This window comes from Nerophis ophidion, linkage group LG21, assembly GCF_033978795.1.
Source record: "Nerophis ophidion isolate RoL-2023_Sa linkage group LG21, RoL_Noph_v1.0, whole genome shotgun sequence".
In the NCBI taxonomy this organism is placed as follows: Eukaryota; Metazoa; Chordata; class Actinopteri; order Syngnathiformes; family Syngnathidae; genus Nerophis; species Nerophis ophidion.
Window position 1 is genome coordinate 19520924 of NC_084631.1, and position 19052 is coordinate 19539975.

General features: G+C 41.9%; 2 protein-coding genes across 3 annotated transcripts in view; one reads left to right on the forward strand and one right to left on the reverse strand.

The window, feature by feature from the left end:
- cdcp1b (CUB domain containing protein 1b) overlaps nucleotides 1-2199 on the forward strand; it is a 58860-nt gene extending 56661 nt beyond the window's left edge. For both annotated transcript variants that reach the window (XM_061882111.1, XM_061882110.1), the window contains one exon: nucleotides 1397-2199. In XM_061882111.1, the coding sequence (XP_061738095.1) occupies nucleotides 1397-1889 (493 nt within the window). In that variant the 3' untranslated portion in view covers nucleotides 1890-2199. The remainder of the gene's footprint in view (nucleotides 1-1396) is intronic.
- A 4945-nt stretch (nucleotides 2200-7144) lies between these two features.
- On the reverse strand, nucleotides 7145-17184 carry LOC133539859 (tetranectin-like). Its single transcript, XM_061882112.1, has 3 exons — nucleotides 17025-17184; nucleotides 16818-16910; nucleotides 7145-9413 (listed from the first exon to the last, which is right to left on the reverse strand). Exons 1-3 carry the CDS (start codon nucleotides 17119-17121, stop codon nucleotides 9007-9009), a joined length of 597 nt encoding a protein of 198 aa, XP_061738096.1. The 5' UTR covers nucleotides 17122-17184; the 3' UTR covers nucleotides 7145-9006.
- Nucleotides 17185-19052: the final 1868 nt, after the last annotated feature.

Here is a 19052-nt window from a genome sequence, read left to right on the forward strand (position 1 = left end):
TAGATTTTCACCCAGACATCAACTTTGAGGTCGTGCCGTGATGACAATGCCTCTAACACCCTTTCTACATGTCATCACGCCAGGATTTTCACCATGCTATCTGCGTGCCGGCCGGTCACATTTTGGATGCAACCTCTGTCTGAACGCATACGCTACTGCAAGGCATACAACTTTAACACTCTTACTAATATGCGCCACACTGTGAACCCACTCCAAACAAGAATGACAACACACTTCGGGAGAACACCCTCACTATAACACAACATAAACACGACAGAACAAATACCCAGAATCCCATGTATCCCTGACTCTGCCGGGCTACAATATACACTGTACCCGCCCCTCCCAACCCCGCCCACCTCAACCGACGCACGGAGGGGTGGTAGCTGGGTGTATAATGTAGCTAGGAAGGGTCAGGATACATGGGATTCTGGGTATTTGTTCTGTCGTGTTTATGTTGTGTTATAAATAAATAAATAAATGGGTTGTACTTGTATAGCGCTTTTCTACCTTCAAGGTACTCAAAGCGTTTTGACACTACTTCCACATTTACCCATTCACACACACATTCACACACTGATGGAGGGAGCTGCCATGCAAGGTGCTAACCAGCACCCATTAGGAGCAAGGGTGAAGTGTCTTGCTCAGGACACAACGGAAGTGACGAGGTTGGTACTAGGTGGAGTGCGGATGTTCTCCTGGAATGTGTTTGTCATTCTTGTTTGGTGTGGGTTCACAGTGTGGCGTATATTAATAAGAGTGTTAAAGTTGTTTATATCACAACCCTCAATGTGACCTGTATGGCTGTTAAATAAGGATGCCTTGCAGTCTCTTACATTCGTCTGCAACAGCCTTGTCAAACAGTTCTTTGGGCTGGCAAGCTATTTGTACAAACTGTAGAGGGCGCTAGTGGTAGTGCCATCATTGTACGCCCTTATTATTGTTCATTGGGTGAACACCAGCATAGATTAGAGAGAATAATTACTCTGAGGTTCGGGAGTCTCCCGGGAAAATCGAGAGGGTTGGCAGGTGTGACGCTGTCAAGTGGCATTCATATAAAACTTGCAGGCCGCACTAACAATACATTTTCCTATTAGGGTGCGGGGCGCGTGTCTGAGACCCCTGGTTTATACATAGCACAAAGCAAAAAAAACTCTGTATGCAGTATTATGTCACTATAAATTTCAAAAGAGTTATGTGGCTCCCATTGTTTTCTTTACTTTGTGAAATGGGTCCAAATGGCTCTTTTGAGTGGTAAAGGTTGCCGACCCTTGCTATAGACTATAATTTGGTGCGCCTTTTTTATGAAAATAGACCTGACTTGACCCGTACATCGGCAGTGGGCTGTAAAATCCGGAAAATACAGTAATTCAATTTTTTCCTTCTTTCTGAAAAGGAAAAAGAAAAAAGAGCGCATGATGAAGGAGTCGTCCATCTACTTGGGCGGAGGGAACATCTTTAAAGCACGTGAAAGGCAGTTCAGCAAGGCCCGGTCCGACAACGACTCCCACGTGTACGCCTCCATTGACGAGACCATGACATACGGTCACCTCCTGGGCGACACCAGCTACGCAGACCGCATGGAGGACCACTTCAAGGGAATGCAGGTGGACTCCTACCACACCTTCACGGGCCCCTCCGAGCTGCCCGTCATCAAAGAACCCGAGCAGGAGCCCGAGATGGACCAGTTCAACACGTTCCTGGACCCCGCCGAGACCTTCATCCCGTCTCGTCCACGCACTCCCATCGACCGCCAGGACAGCCTGGGCTTCCACGACCGCCGTATGGTGGACAACGAACTGCATACGTTCAGAAACACGGGGGACTTAAACGTCATTCGGCTCTCTGGTGCTGACATGGAACCAGAACTAGAAGAAGAGTTCTTGTAGATGATTCCCGTCACTCTCATGGGAACTTCTGTGCTTCGGCCTCACTCAGGGGAATCTGAGTAGAAACGTTTTTCCTAACTTGACTCCTCCGTTTTGAGAGAACTTTGAAAAGCTTCCTGAAGAGAAGCTATAAAGTTATTTTTTTAGGGTTCACTTTATTATTTTTTTAATCTGTTATGTAATCCCTGCCGATGTGGTTTGGATTTGGAGGGGGGACTGGAACAATTGTGCAGTGTTTTTATGTTGTGAGTCTGTGATGACATTTTTTAAATGCAATAAATGTTGGGAAAAAAGCTGCACGCCTCATTGGATGATACACTGAGCTTTTTTCCATGTTGGATGGTGAAAAGTATTTCCACCACAGGAACTTGATGTCCAACAATAGGGTGTAAGGTGAGGAATCGCTGTCGTGTGGAAAAATGTATAAATTACCTTTTTTTTTTTGGTGTGTTATTATTCATTTTATCATTAGTATTTTTTACATTTTAGCATCAATTCTGTACTTTTAAAAATGTAAAAAAAACTACAACCTTTTTATTTTTATGACATTTAAAGGCCTACTGACACCCACTACTACCGACCACGCAGTCTGATAGTTTATATATTAATGATGAAATATTAACATTGCAACACATGCCAATACGGCCGGTTTAGTTGACCAAATTGCAATTTTAAATTTCCAGATGATGACGCGTGTTTGTGACGTTATTGGTTGGAGGGGACATATTAGCCCAGCACCACTTACGGCTAAAAGTCGTCTCTTTTCATCGCATAATTACACAGTAATTTGGACATCCGTGTTGCTGAATCTTTTGCAATTTGTTCAATTAGTAATGGAGACTATAAATAAGAATGCTGTTGGTGGAAAGCGGTGGATTGCAGCTGCCTTCAGCAACCGAGACACAGCCGGTGTTTCTTTGTTGTGGAGCTTTAACACAGAGCGGTCAAGCGAACATGTTTCCCTACGTCAACCAGCAAGTTTTTGGATGGGAAATTTGTGATATAGTCGGCTCTTACCGGAGACTTCAGTGGATTACTGGACCTCCTCCTGCAGCTCAAAACGGCAGCTGCGATCTTGGCTCCTCTATTGGCTTCACTCAGAGACACTGGCGTTCACCGCAGCCATCCGATTTTCAGGTATGACTTTAGAAGCTCACTAAAATACTATTAACACAATAAACAGATAAGGGATTTTCCAGAATTGTCCGAGTAAATGTGTCTAATTACATCTGAAACTCTCACACTGCCGCCACCTGGAGCCGTTGTTTTTTTTTTTTTTTGCTCCATTCTAACTTTCCTCAACCACAAATCTTTCATCCTCGCTCAAATTAATGGGGAAATCGTCGCTTTCTCGGTCCGAATAGCTCTTTCTGCATGAGGCTATGATTATAAACAATGTGAGGATGTGAGGAGCCCTACAACCCGTGACGTCACGCGAACATTGTCTGCTACTTCCGGTAAAGGCAAGGCTTTTTTATTAGCGAGCAAAAGTTGCGAACTTTATCATCGATGTTCTCTACTAAATACTTTCTGCAAAAATATGGCAATATCGCGAAATGATCAAGTATGACACATAGAATGGACCTGCTATCCCCGTTTGAATAAGAAAATCTCATTTCAGTAGGCCTTTAAGTTGAACAGACAAGTAATTTAAACACTTCAATTATATAATTGGAATAACTAAAGTAATATATTGAAGATGCACAAAAATTTGTAATATTGCAGTAATACATATGCAAACAAAAAAACAACCTGCTTGTCTGTATTCCAATATTTTCAGGGAGTTTGTGAATGTGACTTCACCCGCCATTGGAGAATCATGAGGAAGTCCTGGCTAGTTCTGCAGCGGTGAGACCTTTTTTGTACATTCTGCATAATAAAGAAACTGCTAGCATGAGGTGGTTAACAATGCAACCTAAACAGGGAAGTCCAGACTTCCCTCTCCCCGGACACTTCGTCTAGCTCTTCCCGGGGGATCCCGAGGCGTTCCTAGGCCAGCCGGCAGACATAGTCTTCCCAACGTGTCCTGGGTCTTCCCAGTGGCCTCCTACCGGTTGGACGTGCCCGAAACACCTCCCTAGGGAGGCATTCGGGGGGCATCCTGACCAGATGCCCGAACCACCTCATCTGGCTCCTCTCGATGTGGAGGAGCAGCGGCTTTACTTTGAGTTCCTCCCGGATGGCAGAGCTTCTCGCCCTATCTCTAAGGGAGAGCCCCGCCACCCGGCGGAGGAAACTCATTTCGGCCGCTTGTACCCGTGATCTTATCCTTTCGGTCATGACCCAAAGCTCATGACCATAGGTGAGGATGGGAACGTAGATCGACCGGTAAATTGAGAGCTTTGCCTTCCGGCTCAGCTCCTTCTTCACCACAACGGAACGATACAACGTCCGCATTGCTGAAGACGCCGCACCGTTCCGCCTGTCGATCTCACGATCCACTCTTCCCCTACTCGTGAACAAGACTCTGAGGTACTTACACTCCTCCACTTGGGGCAGGGTCTCCTCCCTAACCCGGAGATGGCATTCCACCCTTTTCTGGGCGAGAACCATGGACTCGGACTTGGAGGTGCTGATTCTCATTCCGGTCGCTTCACACTCGGCTGTGAACCGATCCAGTGAGAGCTGAAGATCCCGGCCAGATGAAGCCATCAGGACCACATCATCTGCAAAAAGCAGAGACCTAATCCCGCGGCCACCAAACCGGAACCCCTCAACGCCTTGACTGCGCCTAGAAATTCTGTCCATAAAAGTTATGAACAAAATCAGTGACAAAGGGCAGCCTTGGCGGAGTCCAACCCTCACTGGAAACGTGTCCGACTTACTGCCGGCAATGCGGACCAAGCTCTGACACTGATCATACAGGGAGCGGACCGCCACAATAAGACAGTCCGATACCCCATACTCTTTGAGCACTCCCCACAGGACTTCCCGGGGGACACGGTCAAATGCCTTCTCCAAGTCCACTGGTTGGGCAATTCCCATGCAGCCTCAAGAACCCTGCCGAGAGTATAGAGCTGGTCCACATTTCCACGACCAGGACGAAAACCACACTGTTCCTCCTGAATCCGAGGTTCAACTATCCGGCATAGCCTCCTCTCCAGTACACCTGAATAAACCTTACCGGGAAGGCTGAGGAGTGTGATCCCACGATAGTTGGAACACACCCGGTCCCCCTTCTTAAAGAGAGGGACTACCACCCCGGTCTGCCAATCCAGAGGCACCGCCCCCGATATCCACGCGATGTTGCAGAGTCTTGTCAACCAAGACAGCCCCACAGCATCCAGAGCCTTAAGGAACTCCAGGCGGATCTCATCCACCCCCGGGGCCTTGCCACCGAGGAGCTTTTTAACTACCTCAGCAACCTCAGCCCCAGAAATAGGAGAGCCCACCACAGATTCCCCATAGGAAGATGTGCTGGTGGGATTGAGGAGGTCTTCGAAGTATTCCTTCCACCTATCCACAACATCCGCAGTCGAGGTCAGCAGAACACCATCCGCACCATACACGGTGTTGACACTGCACTGCTTCCCCTTCCTGAGGCGGCGGATGGTGGTCCAGAATCGCTTCAAAGCCGTCCGGAAGTCGTTTTCCATGGCTTCTCCGAACTCCTCCCATGTCTAAGTTTTTGTGTCCGCGACCGCTGAAGCTGCACACCGCTTGGCCTGTCTGGACCTGTCCACTGCCTCCGGAGACCTATGAGCCAAAAGAACCCGATAGGACTCTCTTCAAATTGACGGCATCCCTCACCGCCGGTGTCCACCAACGGGTTCGAGGATTACCGCCACGACAGGCACCAACTACCTTGCGGCCACAGCTCCAATCAGCCGCCTCGACAATAGAGGTTCGGAACATGGTCCACTCGGACTCGATGTCCAGCACCTCCCTCGTGACATGTTCAAAGTTTTTCCGGGGGTGGGAATTGAAACTCTGTCTGATAGGAGACTCTGCCAGACGTTCCCAGCAGACCCTCACAATGTGTTTGGGCCTGCCAGATCTTTCCGGCATCCTCCCCCACCATCGCAGCCAACTCACCACCAGGTGGTGATCGGTTGAAAGCTCGGCCCCTCTCTTCACCCGAGTGTCCAAAACATGAGGCCGCAAATCCGATGACACAACTACAAAGTCGATCATGGAACTGCGGCCTAGGGTGTCCTGGTACCAATTCACTTGGTACCAGGACACCCTTATGTTTGAACATAGTGTTTTTTATGGACAAACTGTGACGAGCACAAAAGTCCAATAACAAAACACCACTCGGGTTCAGATCCGGGCGGCCATTCTTCCCAATCACGCCTCTCCAGGTTTCACTGTCGTTACCAACATGAGCGTTGAAGACCCCCAGTAGGACAAGGGAATCACCCGGGGGGGGAATTTCCAGTACTCCCTCGAGTGTACCCAAAAAGGGTGGGTAATCTGAACTGCTGTTTGGTGCGTAAGCACAAACAACAGTCAGAACCCGTCCCCCCACCCGAAGGCGGAGGGAGGCTACCCTCTCGTCCACTGGGTTGAACTCCAACGTGCAGGCTTTGAGCCGGGGGGCAACAAGAATTGCTGCCCCAGCTCGTCGCCTCTCACTGCCGGCCACGCCAGAGTGGAAGAGAGTCCAGCCCCTGTCGAGAGAACTGGTTCCAGAGCCCTTGCTGTGCGTTGAGGTGAGTCCGACAATATTCAGCCTGAACTTCTTTACCTCGCGCACTAGCTCAGGCTCCTACCCCCCAGTGAGGTGACGTTCCACGTCCCAAGATCTAGCTTATGTAGCCGAGGATCGGACCGCCAAGTGCCCTGCCTTCGGCTGCTGCCCATCTCACATTGCACCCGACCTCTATGGCCCTGCTATAGGTGGTGAGCCCATTGGAGGGGGGACCCACGTTGCCTCTTCGGGCTGTGCCCGGCCAGGCCCCATGGGAACAGGCCCGGCCACCAGGCGCTCGTTATCGTGCCCCACCGCCAGGCCTGGCTCCAGAGGGGGGCCCCGGTGACCCGCGTCCGGGTGAGGGAAATCTGAGTCCTTTTCTTGTGTTATTCATAGAGGTCTTTGAATAGGGAAAATGTCCCGGAAAACCTGGAATTCTGGAAAAGTTTGAACGGTTTGAATCAGATGAAAAATGTGAAAGATAGAGCGCGCCAAAATCTGGAGAAGAAGAAGAAGAAGAAAAATAAAAAATATATATGTGTGTGAATGCTTTGGAGCATCACACACTTATGGAAGTGTGGTTATGAAAACACAGCTTAGGCTTTGGAGTGACAGCGTGCATTTTTTAGGTACAGTTTATTTATGTCAGGTTACATCCGACGAGACATCAGACTGGCAAACTGGGAACATTGCTAATTAAAAGGAGGGAGGAAAAAAACCCAACAAAAAGTTAAAAAAGAGAATATTCTTCAGGCTCAATGTGAGACTTGTCAGTGAAGTACAGAACGCAGCATAGTACAGGTTGGAAATGAGTGGATCTTAACTAGTTTATTAATATATATGCATTATACATGCACTTGTGTGTATTCAAATGGGGGGTCTGGCCATTTCCTTAGGCACACTTGCAATTGAAATCCCCAAAATTGCAATAAACTCCAAAATGCTTGGCATTATTTTTGAAGCAGCTCGTGTTAAAGGGGAACATTATCACAATTTCAGAAGGGTTAAAACCAATAAAAAATCAGTTCCCAGTGGCTTATTTTATTTTTTGAATTTTTTTTCCAAATGTTACCCATCCCGGAATATCCCTAAAAAAAAGCTTTAAAGTGCCTGATTTTCGGTATCTGTGAAGCCATCGTCCATTTTCCTGTGACGTCATCCAGTGATGCCAATACGGATAGCACAGCAAGATATAGCTCGGATTCAGACTCTGATTTCAGCGGCTTAAGCGATTCAACAGATTACGCATGAATCGAGACGGATGGTTGGAGTATGGAGGCAGATAGCGAAAACGAAATTGAAGAAGAAACTGAAGCTATTGAGCGAATAGCTATTGACGCTATTCGGCCATGTTTGCCTTATCATCGCCAGTAAAATATGCAGACCAACGATCGGAAGTTTCGCATCTTGTGACACTGGATCGACTTAAATCCGTCGATTGGTAAGTGTTTGTTTGGCATTAAATCTAGGTGGAGGGAAACGCTGGATGTAAATATAGTTTCAAATGTACATACAGCTAGCCTAAATAGCATGTTAGCATCGATTAGCTGGCAGTCATGCCGCGACAAAATATGTCTGATTAGCACATAAGTCAATAACATCAACAAAACTCACCTTTGTGATTTTGTTGACTTTATCGTTGGAAATGCATCTGCAGGTTATCCATACATTTCTGTGTCATGTCGGCCTCAGCACCGCCGGTAAAATGTGCAGACACTCCGGCACATTCAATGGGGGTCTGGCGGCAGATTTCTTTGACTTTATCGTTGGGAATGCATCTGCTTTGAGTGTCGCAGGATATCCACACAATCTTGCCATCTCTGTAGTAGCATAGCTTTCGTCGGTAAAGTGTGCGGAATAAACGACTGACCATTTCGTCGGCTTTCCCCACACCCTTGTATTTTGAACAAATTTCGTCCAATTTCTTGCCACTTTCGCATCTTTGGGCCTGTTAATGTTGTTACACCCTCTGACAACACACCGACGAGGCATGATGTCTCCAAGGTTCCAGAAAATAGTCGAAAAAACGGAATATAACAGAGCTGAGACGCGGTGTTTGTAATGTGTTTGAGAAAATGTCGGCTTTATTACCTAGGTGACGTCACGTTCTGACGTCATCGCTCCGAGAGCGATAAATAGAAAGGCGTTTAATTCGCCATTATTCATCCATTTAGAGTTCGGAAATCAGTTAAAAAAATATATGGTCTTTTTTCTGCAACATCAAGGTATATATTGACGCTTACATAGGTCTGGTGATAATGTTCCCCTTTAAATAATCGTTTTTATTCGATTGTGTCGCACTTTTGTGTTGGGACGAAATCTACTCTTAATGATGAATTACTAGGGGTGTGATAAATGTGTCCAATTGAGACAGATCCTGCTTTTTCCCAAAAAAAGAAGGTAAAGTGGCACTGCAGCAGAAGTACACACAAAGCAGCTGTTTAGGGCTAGTTATAGTACATACAGAGTGCATGCATGCTCTCACACAATGTTGAACTGACACACAGACGGGTTTTCGTCGCGGCATTTCTCGTCAGACCACTTTCCCTGGGCGGCCACGGAGAGGACGGCGCAGTTCTGGGACGTGCCGCCGTCCGGCTGGCGGGACCGGCTGCTGGACGTGTCCCAGTTCTTGTAGGAGATGCTGTCGCCGCTCTGGTTGGCCCAAGTTCCCTCGGTCACCATGTCGTTGACGCCCAGCCAGACTTGCTCAGCCGGACCGACGCTTTGTTGGATGTACTTGGTCAGCTGATCGTTCTCTTCGGCCGACGAGGGAGCGGCGAGGTAGCCACCGAGAGCGTTGCAGTCCTCGCTGGCCGTGTGGTAGGACTTCTTCACTGGGTCGGCTAGGACACACTTGCCATTTATCTTGGTGCCCTTCAAACACACTGATGGATAAATAATAGCGTCAATATTCAAAGTGCCTCACTATACAGCACCCAATTTAAAATTAATTGTACAAAAAATACATTTACTCAGGCCGCCCCTGGCTAAGTTGGAGCCCTACGCAAAATGTATAACATTACAAAAATTTGTTATACTTTTTATTCAAACTTGGACTAAAACATAGACATGGGAAATGAAGTTATTGCTGTTTTTTTTTAAAGTGCAAAATAACAAAATTAATAGAATTATAAAACAAAACGGGAATCGTCCCGGACTCCACTTCAACCAGGGATTGAACCCAGTAGCACCACTGCCTTTAAAGACGAGTGCTAATGCTGCCCGCCTATGAGAGTTACAGGCAATGCGGAGGAACATTTGTCTATATATTCCTATCAGTGACAGAGCAGAAAAGGGCTAGGAAAATGTCAGATGACCGATATATCAGGATTGTCCCCAAAAATTTTTTTTCGAATTAATCGTGATTCTTTCTTGTGATGATTCCTAATCAAATCATAAAAATGAAGAAAAGAAAAAAAAAATGTTGTATTTTTAATTTTTTTTAAATCTATATTATTTTTTTGGGGGGGGGGGGGCGGGGTCCATGTTATAATCTTCTCTTGTCCACTTATTTATATTTGACTTTATTAATTGTTTGAGTAGAATTTTGTGAAACAAAGCCAGTTTTCTTTTAAGTAATATATACATTTATCAGAGCTGTTATCTATTTTATGGAGGAATACAGTTAATCATAATACTGACTCTTAATGTTATTAAAATATTGATTTTGAATCCAGAATCGACTCTGAATCGAATCGTTACACCCAAGAATCGAATCGAATGGAACCCAAAAATTCACAGCTCTAATACGTGTGTGTACGTGTATATATATATATATATATATATATATATATATATATATATATATATACTGTATATACACACATATACTGTATATATATATATACGTACACATATATATATATGTGTATATATATAAGTATGTGTAGGGCTTCACGGTGGGACAGGGGTTAGTGCGTCTGCCTCACAATGCGAAGTTCCTGCAGTCCTGGGTTCAAATCCAGGCTCGGGATCTTTCTGTGTGGAGTTTGCATGTTCTCCCCGTGAATGCGTGGGTTCCCTCCGGGTACTCCGGCTTCCTCCCACTTCCAAAGACATGCACCTGGGGATAGGTTGATTGGCAACACTAAATTGGCCCTAGTGTGTGAATGTGAGTGAGAATGTTGTCTGTCTATCTATGTTGGCCCTGCGATGAGGTGGCGACTTGTCCAGGGTGTACCCTGCCTTCCGCCCGATTGTAGCTGAGATAGGTGCCAGCGCCCCCTGTGACCCCGAAAGGGAATAAGCGGTAGAAAATGGATGGATGGATGGATAAGTATGTGTAAATATGTTTGTACATTATATATATATAAATATACACACATAACCTGTATATATAAATACACACATATATATAATGTATATACACACACACATAAATATATATATATATATATATATATATATATATATATATATATATATATATATATATATATATATATATATATATATATATACATACATGTACATATGTATGTATGCATGTACAAACCCTGTTTCCATATGAGTTGGGAAATTGTGTTATATGTAAATATAAACAGAATACAATGATTTGCAAATCATTTTCAACCCATATTCAATTGAATGCACTACAAAGACAAGATATTTAATGTTCAAACTCAAACTTTTTTTTTTTGCGAATAATAATTAACTTAGAATTTCATGGCTGCAACACGTGCCAAAGTAGTTGGGAAAGGGCATGTTCACCACTGTGTTATATCACCTTTTCTTTTGACAACACTCAATAAACGTTTGGGAACTGAGGAAACTAATTGTTGAAGCTTTGAAAGTGGAATTCTTTACCATTCTTGCTTGATGTACAGCTTAAGTTGTTCAACGGTCCGGGGTATTTTACGCTTCATAATGCGCCGCACATGTTCGATGGGAGACATGTCTGGACTGCAGGCGGGCCAGGAAAGTACCCGCACTCTTTTACTACGAAGCCACGCTGTTGTAACACGTGGCTTGGCATTGTCTTGCTGAAATAAGCAGGGGCGTCCATGATAACGTTGCTTGGATGACAACATATGTTGCTCCAAAACCTGTATGTACCTTTCAGCATTAATGATGCCTTCACAGATGTGTAAGTTACCCATGCCTTGGACACTAATACACCCCCATACCATCACAGATGCTGGCTTTTGAACTTTGCGCCTATAACAATCCGGATTGTTATATTCCTTTTTTTTCCTGAAGACACCACGTCCACAGTTTCCAAATATAATTTGAAATGTGGACTCGTCAGACCACAGATCACTTTTCCACTTTGCATCAGTCCATCTTAGATGAGGTCGGGCCCAGAGAAGCCGGCGGCGTTCCTGTGTGTTGTTGATAAATGGCTTTTGCTTTGCATTGTAGAGTTTTAACTTGCTCTTACAGATGTAGCAACCAACTGTAGTTACCGACAGTGGTTTTATTAAGTGTTCCTGAGCCCATGTGGTGATATCCTTTACACACTGATGTCGGTTTTTGATGCAGTACCGCCTGAGGGATCAAAGGTCCGTAATATCATCGCTTATGTGCAGTGATTTCTCCAGATTCTTTGAACCTTTTGATGATTTTACGGACTGTAGATGGTAAATTCCCTAAATTTCCTGCAATAGCTCGTTGAAAAATGTTGTTCTAAAACTGTTCGACAATTTGCTTACAAATTGGTGACCCTCACCCCATCCTTGTTTGTGAATTACTTAGCATTTCATGGAAGCTGCTTTTATACCCAATCATGGCACCCACCTGTTCCCAATTAGCCTGCACACCTGTGGAATGTTCCAAATAAGTGTTTGATGAGCATTCCTCATGTTTATCAGTATTTATTGCCACCTTTCCCAACTTTTTTGTCACGTGTTGCTGGCATTAAATTCTAAAATTAATGATTATTTGCAACAACAAAAAAGGTTTATCAGTTTGAACATCAAATATGTTTTCTTTGTAGCATATTCAACTGAATATGGGTTGAAAATAATTTACAAATCATTGTATTTCGTTTATATTTACATCTAACACAATTTCCCAACTCATGGAAACGGGGTTTGTATGTGTATATATGTGTGTGTGTATATATATGTATATATATATATATATATATATATATATATATATATATATATATATATAATATGTGAGTGTGTGTGTATATATATATATATATATATGTGTGTGTGTGTGTGTATCTATCTATATATATATATATATATATATATATATATACATATACATACATACATATATATGTATATGTGTTATATATATATATATATATATATATATATATATGCACATAAATATACATATATGTATAGGTGTGTGTATATACAGTATTTATACATGTATAAATATGTATGTAACTATGAAAAAATTTAAAAATCAATAACGTAGTTTTAATTTAAAGTGCGTTCTGTATATAAGAGAGCATTGAAGTACAGAACAGTTAAAAATTAATGAAATTTTTTTTTTTTATAAACTAAATTGTGATTTATTTTTTTTAATCTGTTACGGTCCTTCCAGCATTTTGCAGGCTTTTTTTGTGATTGTTGCGAACTAAAATGTCTGAATTTGCAACAGCTTCTTCTGAAAGTTACGGCAAAATCTATATATTTTTTTAACTTATAACATAAAATCAACCTTTGATTTCAGGAAATATTTAAGTTTTAGATGTTCCTTGTAACCTTAACTTCATGACACACAGGGTTGCAACAACAATTGGAAAACAAATACTGCATTGATGATGATTGATAATGAAAAATTATAATTAGGCTTCTTTATTGTTCGCTATCTGCTCTGTTGTCTACATGTTGCAGACATTCTCCATGTTTATTTTATGCTTAAAGTTATTGTCCATCTTAAACATAACAAATTCACCCCCACACGGTTAGAACATTTATGAACAGTTGAGTGCAATCCATAGCGGTAATTTATGTTGGTAAATGAGAGATGATGAGAGATTATCATCACATGTCAACTACTCCTAACATGTAAATGCTTCCTCTTTGCTAGGTCAGCATTGTAAATGAGAATATGTTCTTAATGGTCTTACTCTGGGTAAATAAAGGTTAAATAAATACCTAAATACATGTAAGTAAGAAGTCAGGACGCTGGCTTTTGGCTAAAATGTTTATATACTACATTACCCAGGAGGCTTAGCGCCATACTTGCCAAACCTCCTGGATTTTCCCGAGACTCCCGAAATTCAGCGCCTCTCCCGAAAATCTCCCGAAATTCAGGCGGAGCTGGAGACCACACCCCTTCCAGCTCCATGCAGACCTGAGTGACGTGTATAAAGAGCGTGTCTCCCCAATGACGTTAGAACTGGAGAATGATCGAGGGCGAGTTCTTGGTTTCTTATGTGGGTTTATTGTTAGGCAGTTTCATTAACGTCGTCCCAGCGCAGTAAAACAACACACAACAACAGCAGTCCGTTTTTGTCTACCGTAAAGCAGTTCGTCTGCCAAACAGCAATGTTGTGAGGCTCTTAAACAGGACAATACTGCCATCTACTGTACATGCATATGGTTAGAAAAACAATGATGGACAATTCAACCCTTAACTCAACAATGAGTAGATGAGTGTTATGTGTGTGTAAATGTGTAAATAAAAGAACACTGAAATTCAAGTATTTATTTTATATACATATATAATAAATAAATACATATATATATCTATAAATATATATATATATATATATATTTATATATATATATATATATATATATATATATAGTTAGAATTCACTAAAAGTCAAGTATTTCTAATATATATATATATATATATATATGAACACTCGACTTGGTGAATCTATGAATCTAGCGGTAAATATACTCATCCCCTCTTAACAATGTCCCCAACCACGACCCGCACCCCCCACCCCCACCTCCCGAAATCGGAGGTCTCAAGGTTGGCAAGTATGCTTAGCGCTGTAAACGGGTACTAGAAGTCAGTCTAATGCTTCATTCCACTACGATGACAGGGGATGCAAAACAATAACAGTGCAATAGTTTTCCATAACATGGTCACTACTGCCTAGTTTCTCTTGTTATATTCTTATTTTACTGTTATATTTTTATTCTCATTGTTGCTTTTTATTCTTATTGGAATATATTTCCATTTTGTTTCCATTTATGCCCCCATTATTTACTTTTTACTTTTTAAATTGATCTCAGCTCTGTACGCTGCTGCTGGAATTTTAATTTTCCTGAAGGAATCAGTAAAGTACTATCTATCCATCTATCTATCTATCTATCCATCCATCCATCCATCCATCTATCTATCTATCTATCTATCTATCTATCTATCTATCTATCTATCTATCTATCTATCTATCTATCTATCTATCTATCTATCTATCTATCTATCTATCTATCTATCTATCTATCTATCTATCTATCTATCTATCTATCTATCTATCTATCTATCTATCTATCTATCTATCTATCTATCTATCTATCTATCTATCTATCTATCTATCTATCTATCTATCTATCTATCTATCTATCTATCTATCTATCTATCTATCTATCTATCTATCTATCTATCTATCTATCTATCTATCTATCCATCTATCTATCTATCTATCTATAATTTGCAGGGATTAGGGTAGTACGATATACCGGTATTAGTATAGTACAGCAATGCTAATGGATTATATCCAATAGTATACCGCCTCTAAAAAGTACCGGTACCAAAATATTGGTATCAGGACAACACTAGCAGGGATTGGATGATTTTACGTAAATTGCAGACGTTGCAAATTCCTGGACAGACGTCTGTTTTCATTGTCGTGTTTTGCTCTTTAATCTAAAGGTATTTTGACTCGCTTCTGCTACACATTCATTAGGATTGGACAACTTCCAAATAGTAGGATACATATTTTATTAAACCTTTCTCACTTTTCGGTTTTTAAAGGTTACACATTGTCAGTAGTTAGAGAACCATACCTTAAAATCCTATCTTTAAAGGCCTACTGAAATGAGATTTTCTTATTTAAACGGGGATAGCAGGTCCATTCTATGTATCATACTTGATCATTTCGCGATATTGCCATATTTTTTCTGAAAGGATTTAGTAGAGAACATTGACGATAAAGTTCGCAACTTTTGGTCGTTAATAAAAAAGCCTTGCCTTTACCGGAAGTATGTGCGCGTGACGTCACCGGTGTGAGGGCTCCTCACATCCTCACATTGTTTATAATGTGAGCCTCCAGCTTCAAGAGCTATTCGGACCGAGAAAGCGACATTTCCCCATTAATTTGAGCGAGGATGAAAGATTTGTGGATAAGGAAATTTAGAGTGAAAGACTACAAAAAATAAAATTTAATAAAAAATAAAGTAAAAAAAAAAAAAAAGAGGCGATTGCATTGGGAGCGATTCAGATGTTTTTAGACACATTTACTAGGATAATTCTGGGAAATCCCTTATCTTTCTATTGTGTTGCTAGTGTTTTAGTGAGATTTTATGGTACCTATAGTCGGAGGGGTGTGTCCACGGGTGTTTTGACGCCAGTCTCTGAGGGAAGTCGACGGCAGCTGCATGGACGGCGCAAGCTCAGCTGATCTCCGGTAAGAGGCGACTTTTTAACCACAATTTTCTCACCGAAACCTGCCAGTTGACAAGTGGTCGGGAACCATGTTCGCTTGACCGCTCTGATCCATAGTAAAGCTTCACCTCCGGGAATTTTAAACAAGGAAACACCGTGTGTTTGTGTGGCTAAAGGCTAAAGCTTCCCACCTCCATCTTTCTACTTTGACTTCTCCATTATTAATTGAACAAATTGCAAAAGATTCAGCAACACAGATGTCCAAAATACTGTGTAATTGCGCGATGAAAAGAGACGACTTTTAGCCTCAAACCAATAACGTCACAAACACGCGTCATCGTTCCGCGACGTTTTCACCAGGAAACTCCGCGGGAAATTTCAAATTGTAATTTAGTAACCTAAAAAGGCCGTATTGGCATGTGTTGCAAGGTTAATATTTCATCATTGATATATAAACTATCAGACTGCGTGGTGGGTAGTAGTGGGTTTCAGTAGGCCTTTAACTTTAACGAACTAAATGGGCCACACAAGCAACAAGTAAGATCCGTGTCAGTAGACCAGACTCCCCCTTTTTTTTTTGTTACATTAAATCAGCAAGCACTTTATTGCATGTCTGAAACTAATATAACATTTGGATTCGATTGTGCAACAAAAGGTAATGACACTATTAATTAAGATGTATATGTAGTCATGTGACCTATTACTCTCCGACTGTCAATGTAACACATCACAATGTCAAATGTAAATATATTCTTTACCTCTTTGCAAAGCCTGTTCTTCTTTCAGGCGGTCGAGGTCCTGCACAATGTCATTGATCTGTCTCTGCAGCTCCTCGATGGCCGCATCCTTTTCTAATCCAAAACACACAATATTCATAAACAGTCTGTAGCTTCAGTGGTGTTGCTTGGATTAGACCGAAAAGAGGGTGATCAACATTAAAGAAAAGGTAAATAAAAATGGTGTACCTTTTCGTACCGGCTTCTTCTTGGCTGGCGTCTGCTGGAGCGAACAGGTCACCATCATTAAGACGAGCATCAGCGTGCGCACACCTTTGCACTCCATGGTTGGACTTACTGGACTGATGACGGTCCAGCGTGCAGCCTTGCTATTTATTTTCTGCCTCAGAACCCTCCCCCTTGTGTGTGTGTGTGTGTGTGTGTGTGTGTGTGTGTGTGTGTGTGTGTGTGTGTGTGTGTGTGTGTGTGTGCGTGTGTATAAAATTACAAGATGGTGTAAACCTTGCTCAGTGCTTCAAACTGATGACATAACCATGTGCGGTTTTCATCTGCATATAAGAACAAATGTTTTACGATGCGTTCTCAAGAACCCAGACCTATTTGTGCTTTAAAAGGGTCATATTACGCAATACAAAACCCACTTTTTTGCCTCTTGGCACCAGTTTTTGTCTATTTGGGATCCCCATTAGCACACGAAATGTGAATTCCAACCATGGAGTAAAACAATTGAACATTGTACCCAACAAAGTATTGTATTTTTCAGACTATAAGGTGCACTTAAAATCCCTTAATTTTCTCAAAAATAGATAGTGCGCCTTATAACCTGGTGCGCCTAATGCAGTGGGTTCTCAAATGGGGGTACGCGTACCCCTGGGGGTACTTGAAGGTATGCCGAGGGGTACGTGAGATTTTTAAGAATATTCTAAAAATATCAACAATTCAAAAATCTTTTATAAATGTATTTATTGAACAATACTTCAACAAAATCTGATTGTAAGTTCATAAACTGTGAAAAGAAATGCAACAATGCAATATTCAGTGTTGACAGCTAGATTTTTTGTGGACATCCATCCATCCATTTTCTACCACTTATTCCCTTTTGGGGTAGCAGGGGGCGCTGGCGCCTATCTCAGCAACAATCTCACCTCATTGCAGGGCCAACAGAGATAGACAGACAACCTTCACACTCACATTCACATCCTTAATAAATATATTTATTGGATAATACTTCAACAAAATGTGAATGTAAGTTCATAAACTGCGAAAAGAAATGCAACAATGCAATATTCAGTGTTGACAGCTAGATTTTTTGTGGACATGTTCCATAAATATTGTTTATGTTTACATACTTTTTTTTTTGTGAAGAAATGTTTAGAATGAAGTTGATGAATCAAGATCAATCTCTATTACAATCCCCAAAGAGGGCACTTTAAGTTGATGATTACTTCTATATGTAGAAATCTTTAGTTATAATTGAATCACTTGTTTATTTTTCAACAAGTTTTTAGTTACTTTTATATCTTTTTTTCCAAATAGTTCAAGAAAGACCACTACAAATGAGCAATATTTTGAACTGTTATACAACTGAATAAATCAGAAACTGATGACATAGTGCTGTATTTTACTTCTTTGTCTCTTTTTTTTTCAACCAAAAATGATTTGCTCTGATTAGGGGGTACTTGAATTTAAAAAATGTTCACAGGAGGTACAGCACTGAAAAAAGGTTGAGAACCACTGGCCTAATGTACGGAATAATTCTGGTTGTGCTTACTGACCTCGAATCAATTTTATTTGGTACATGGTGCAATGATACGTAGATAAATACTTTAAAATGTATTATCGTAAATTATCGGTTTCAAGATTATCTGTAGCTGTTTCAAAAAGTTAAATTTATCACTTTTTAAAACGCCGGTATGTACACGGATGTAGAGAGAAATACAGAGCGCCAATAAACCTTTAAGGCACTGCCTTTGCGTGCCGGCCCGGTCACATATCTACGGCTTTTCACGCACACACAAGTGAATGCAAGGCATACTTGATCAATAGCCATACAGGTCACACTGAGGGTGGCCGTATAAACAACTTTAACACTGTTCCAAATATGCACCGCACCAAACAAGAATGACATACACATTTCGGGAGAACATCCGCACCGTAACACAACATAAACAAAAAAGAACAAATATCCAGAACCCCTTGCAGTACTAACTCTTCCGGGACGCTACAATATACACCCCGACAACCCCGTACACCCCC

Excerpts from the sequence above, each read along its gene's own strand:
- LOC133539859 (XM_061882112.1), bottom strand. The coding sequence starts at position 17,121 with ATGGAGTGCAAAGGTGTGCGCACGCTGATGCTCGTCTTAATGATGGTG. Across the intron at positions 16,911-17,024 it reads GAAGAAGCCGGTACGAAAAG|AAAAGGATGCGGCCATCGAG; the intron begins GTACACCATTTT and ends GTTTTGGATTAG. Across the intron at positions 9,414-16,817 it reads AGAACAGGCTTTGCAAAGAG|TGTGTTTGAAGGGCACCAAG; the intron begins GTAAAGAATATA and ends TTTATCCATCAG.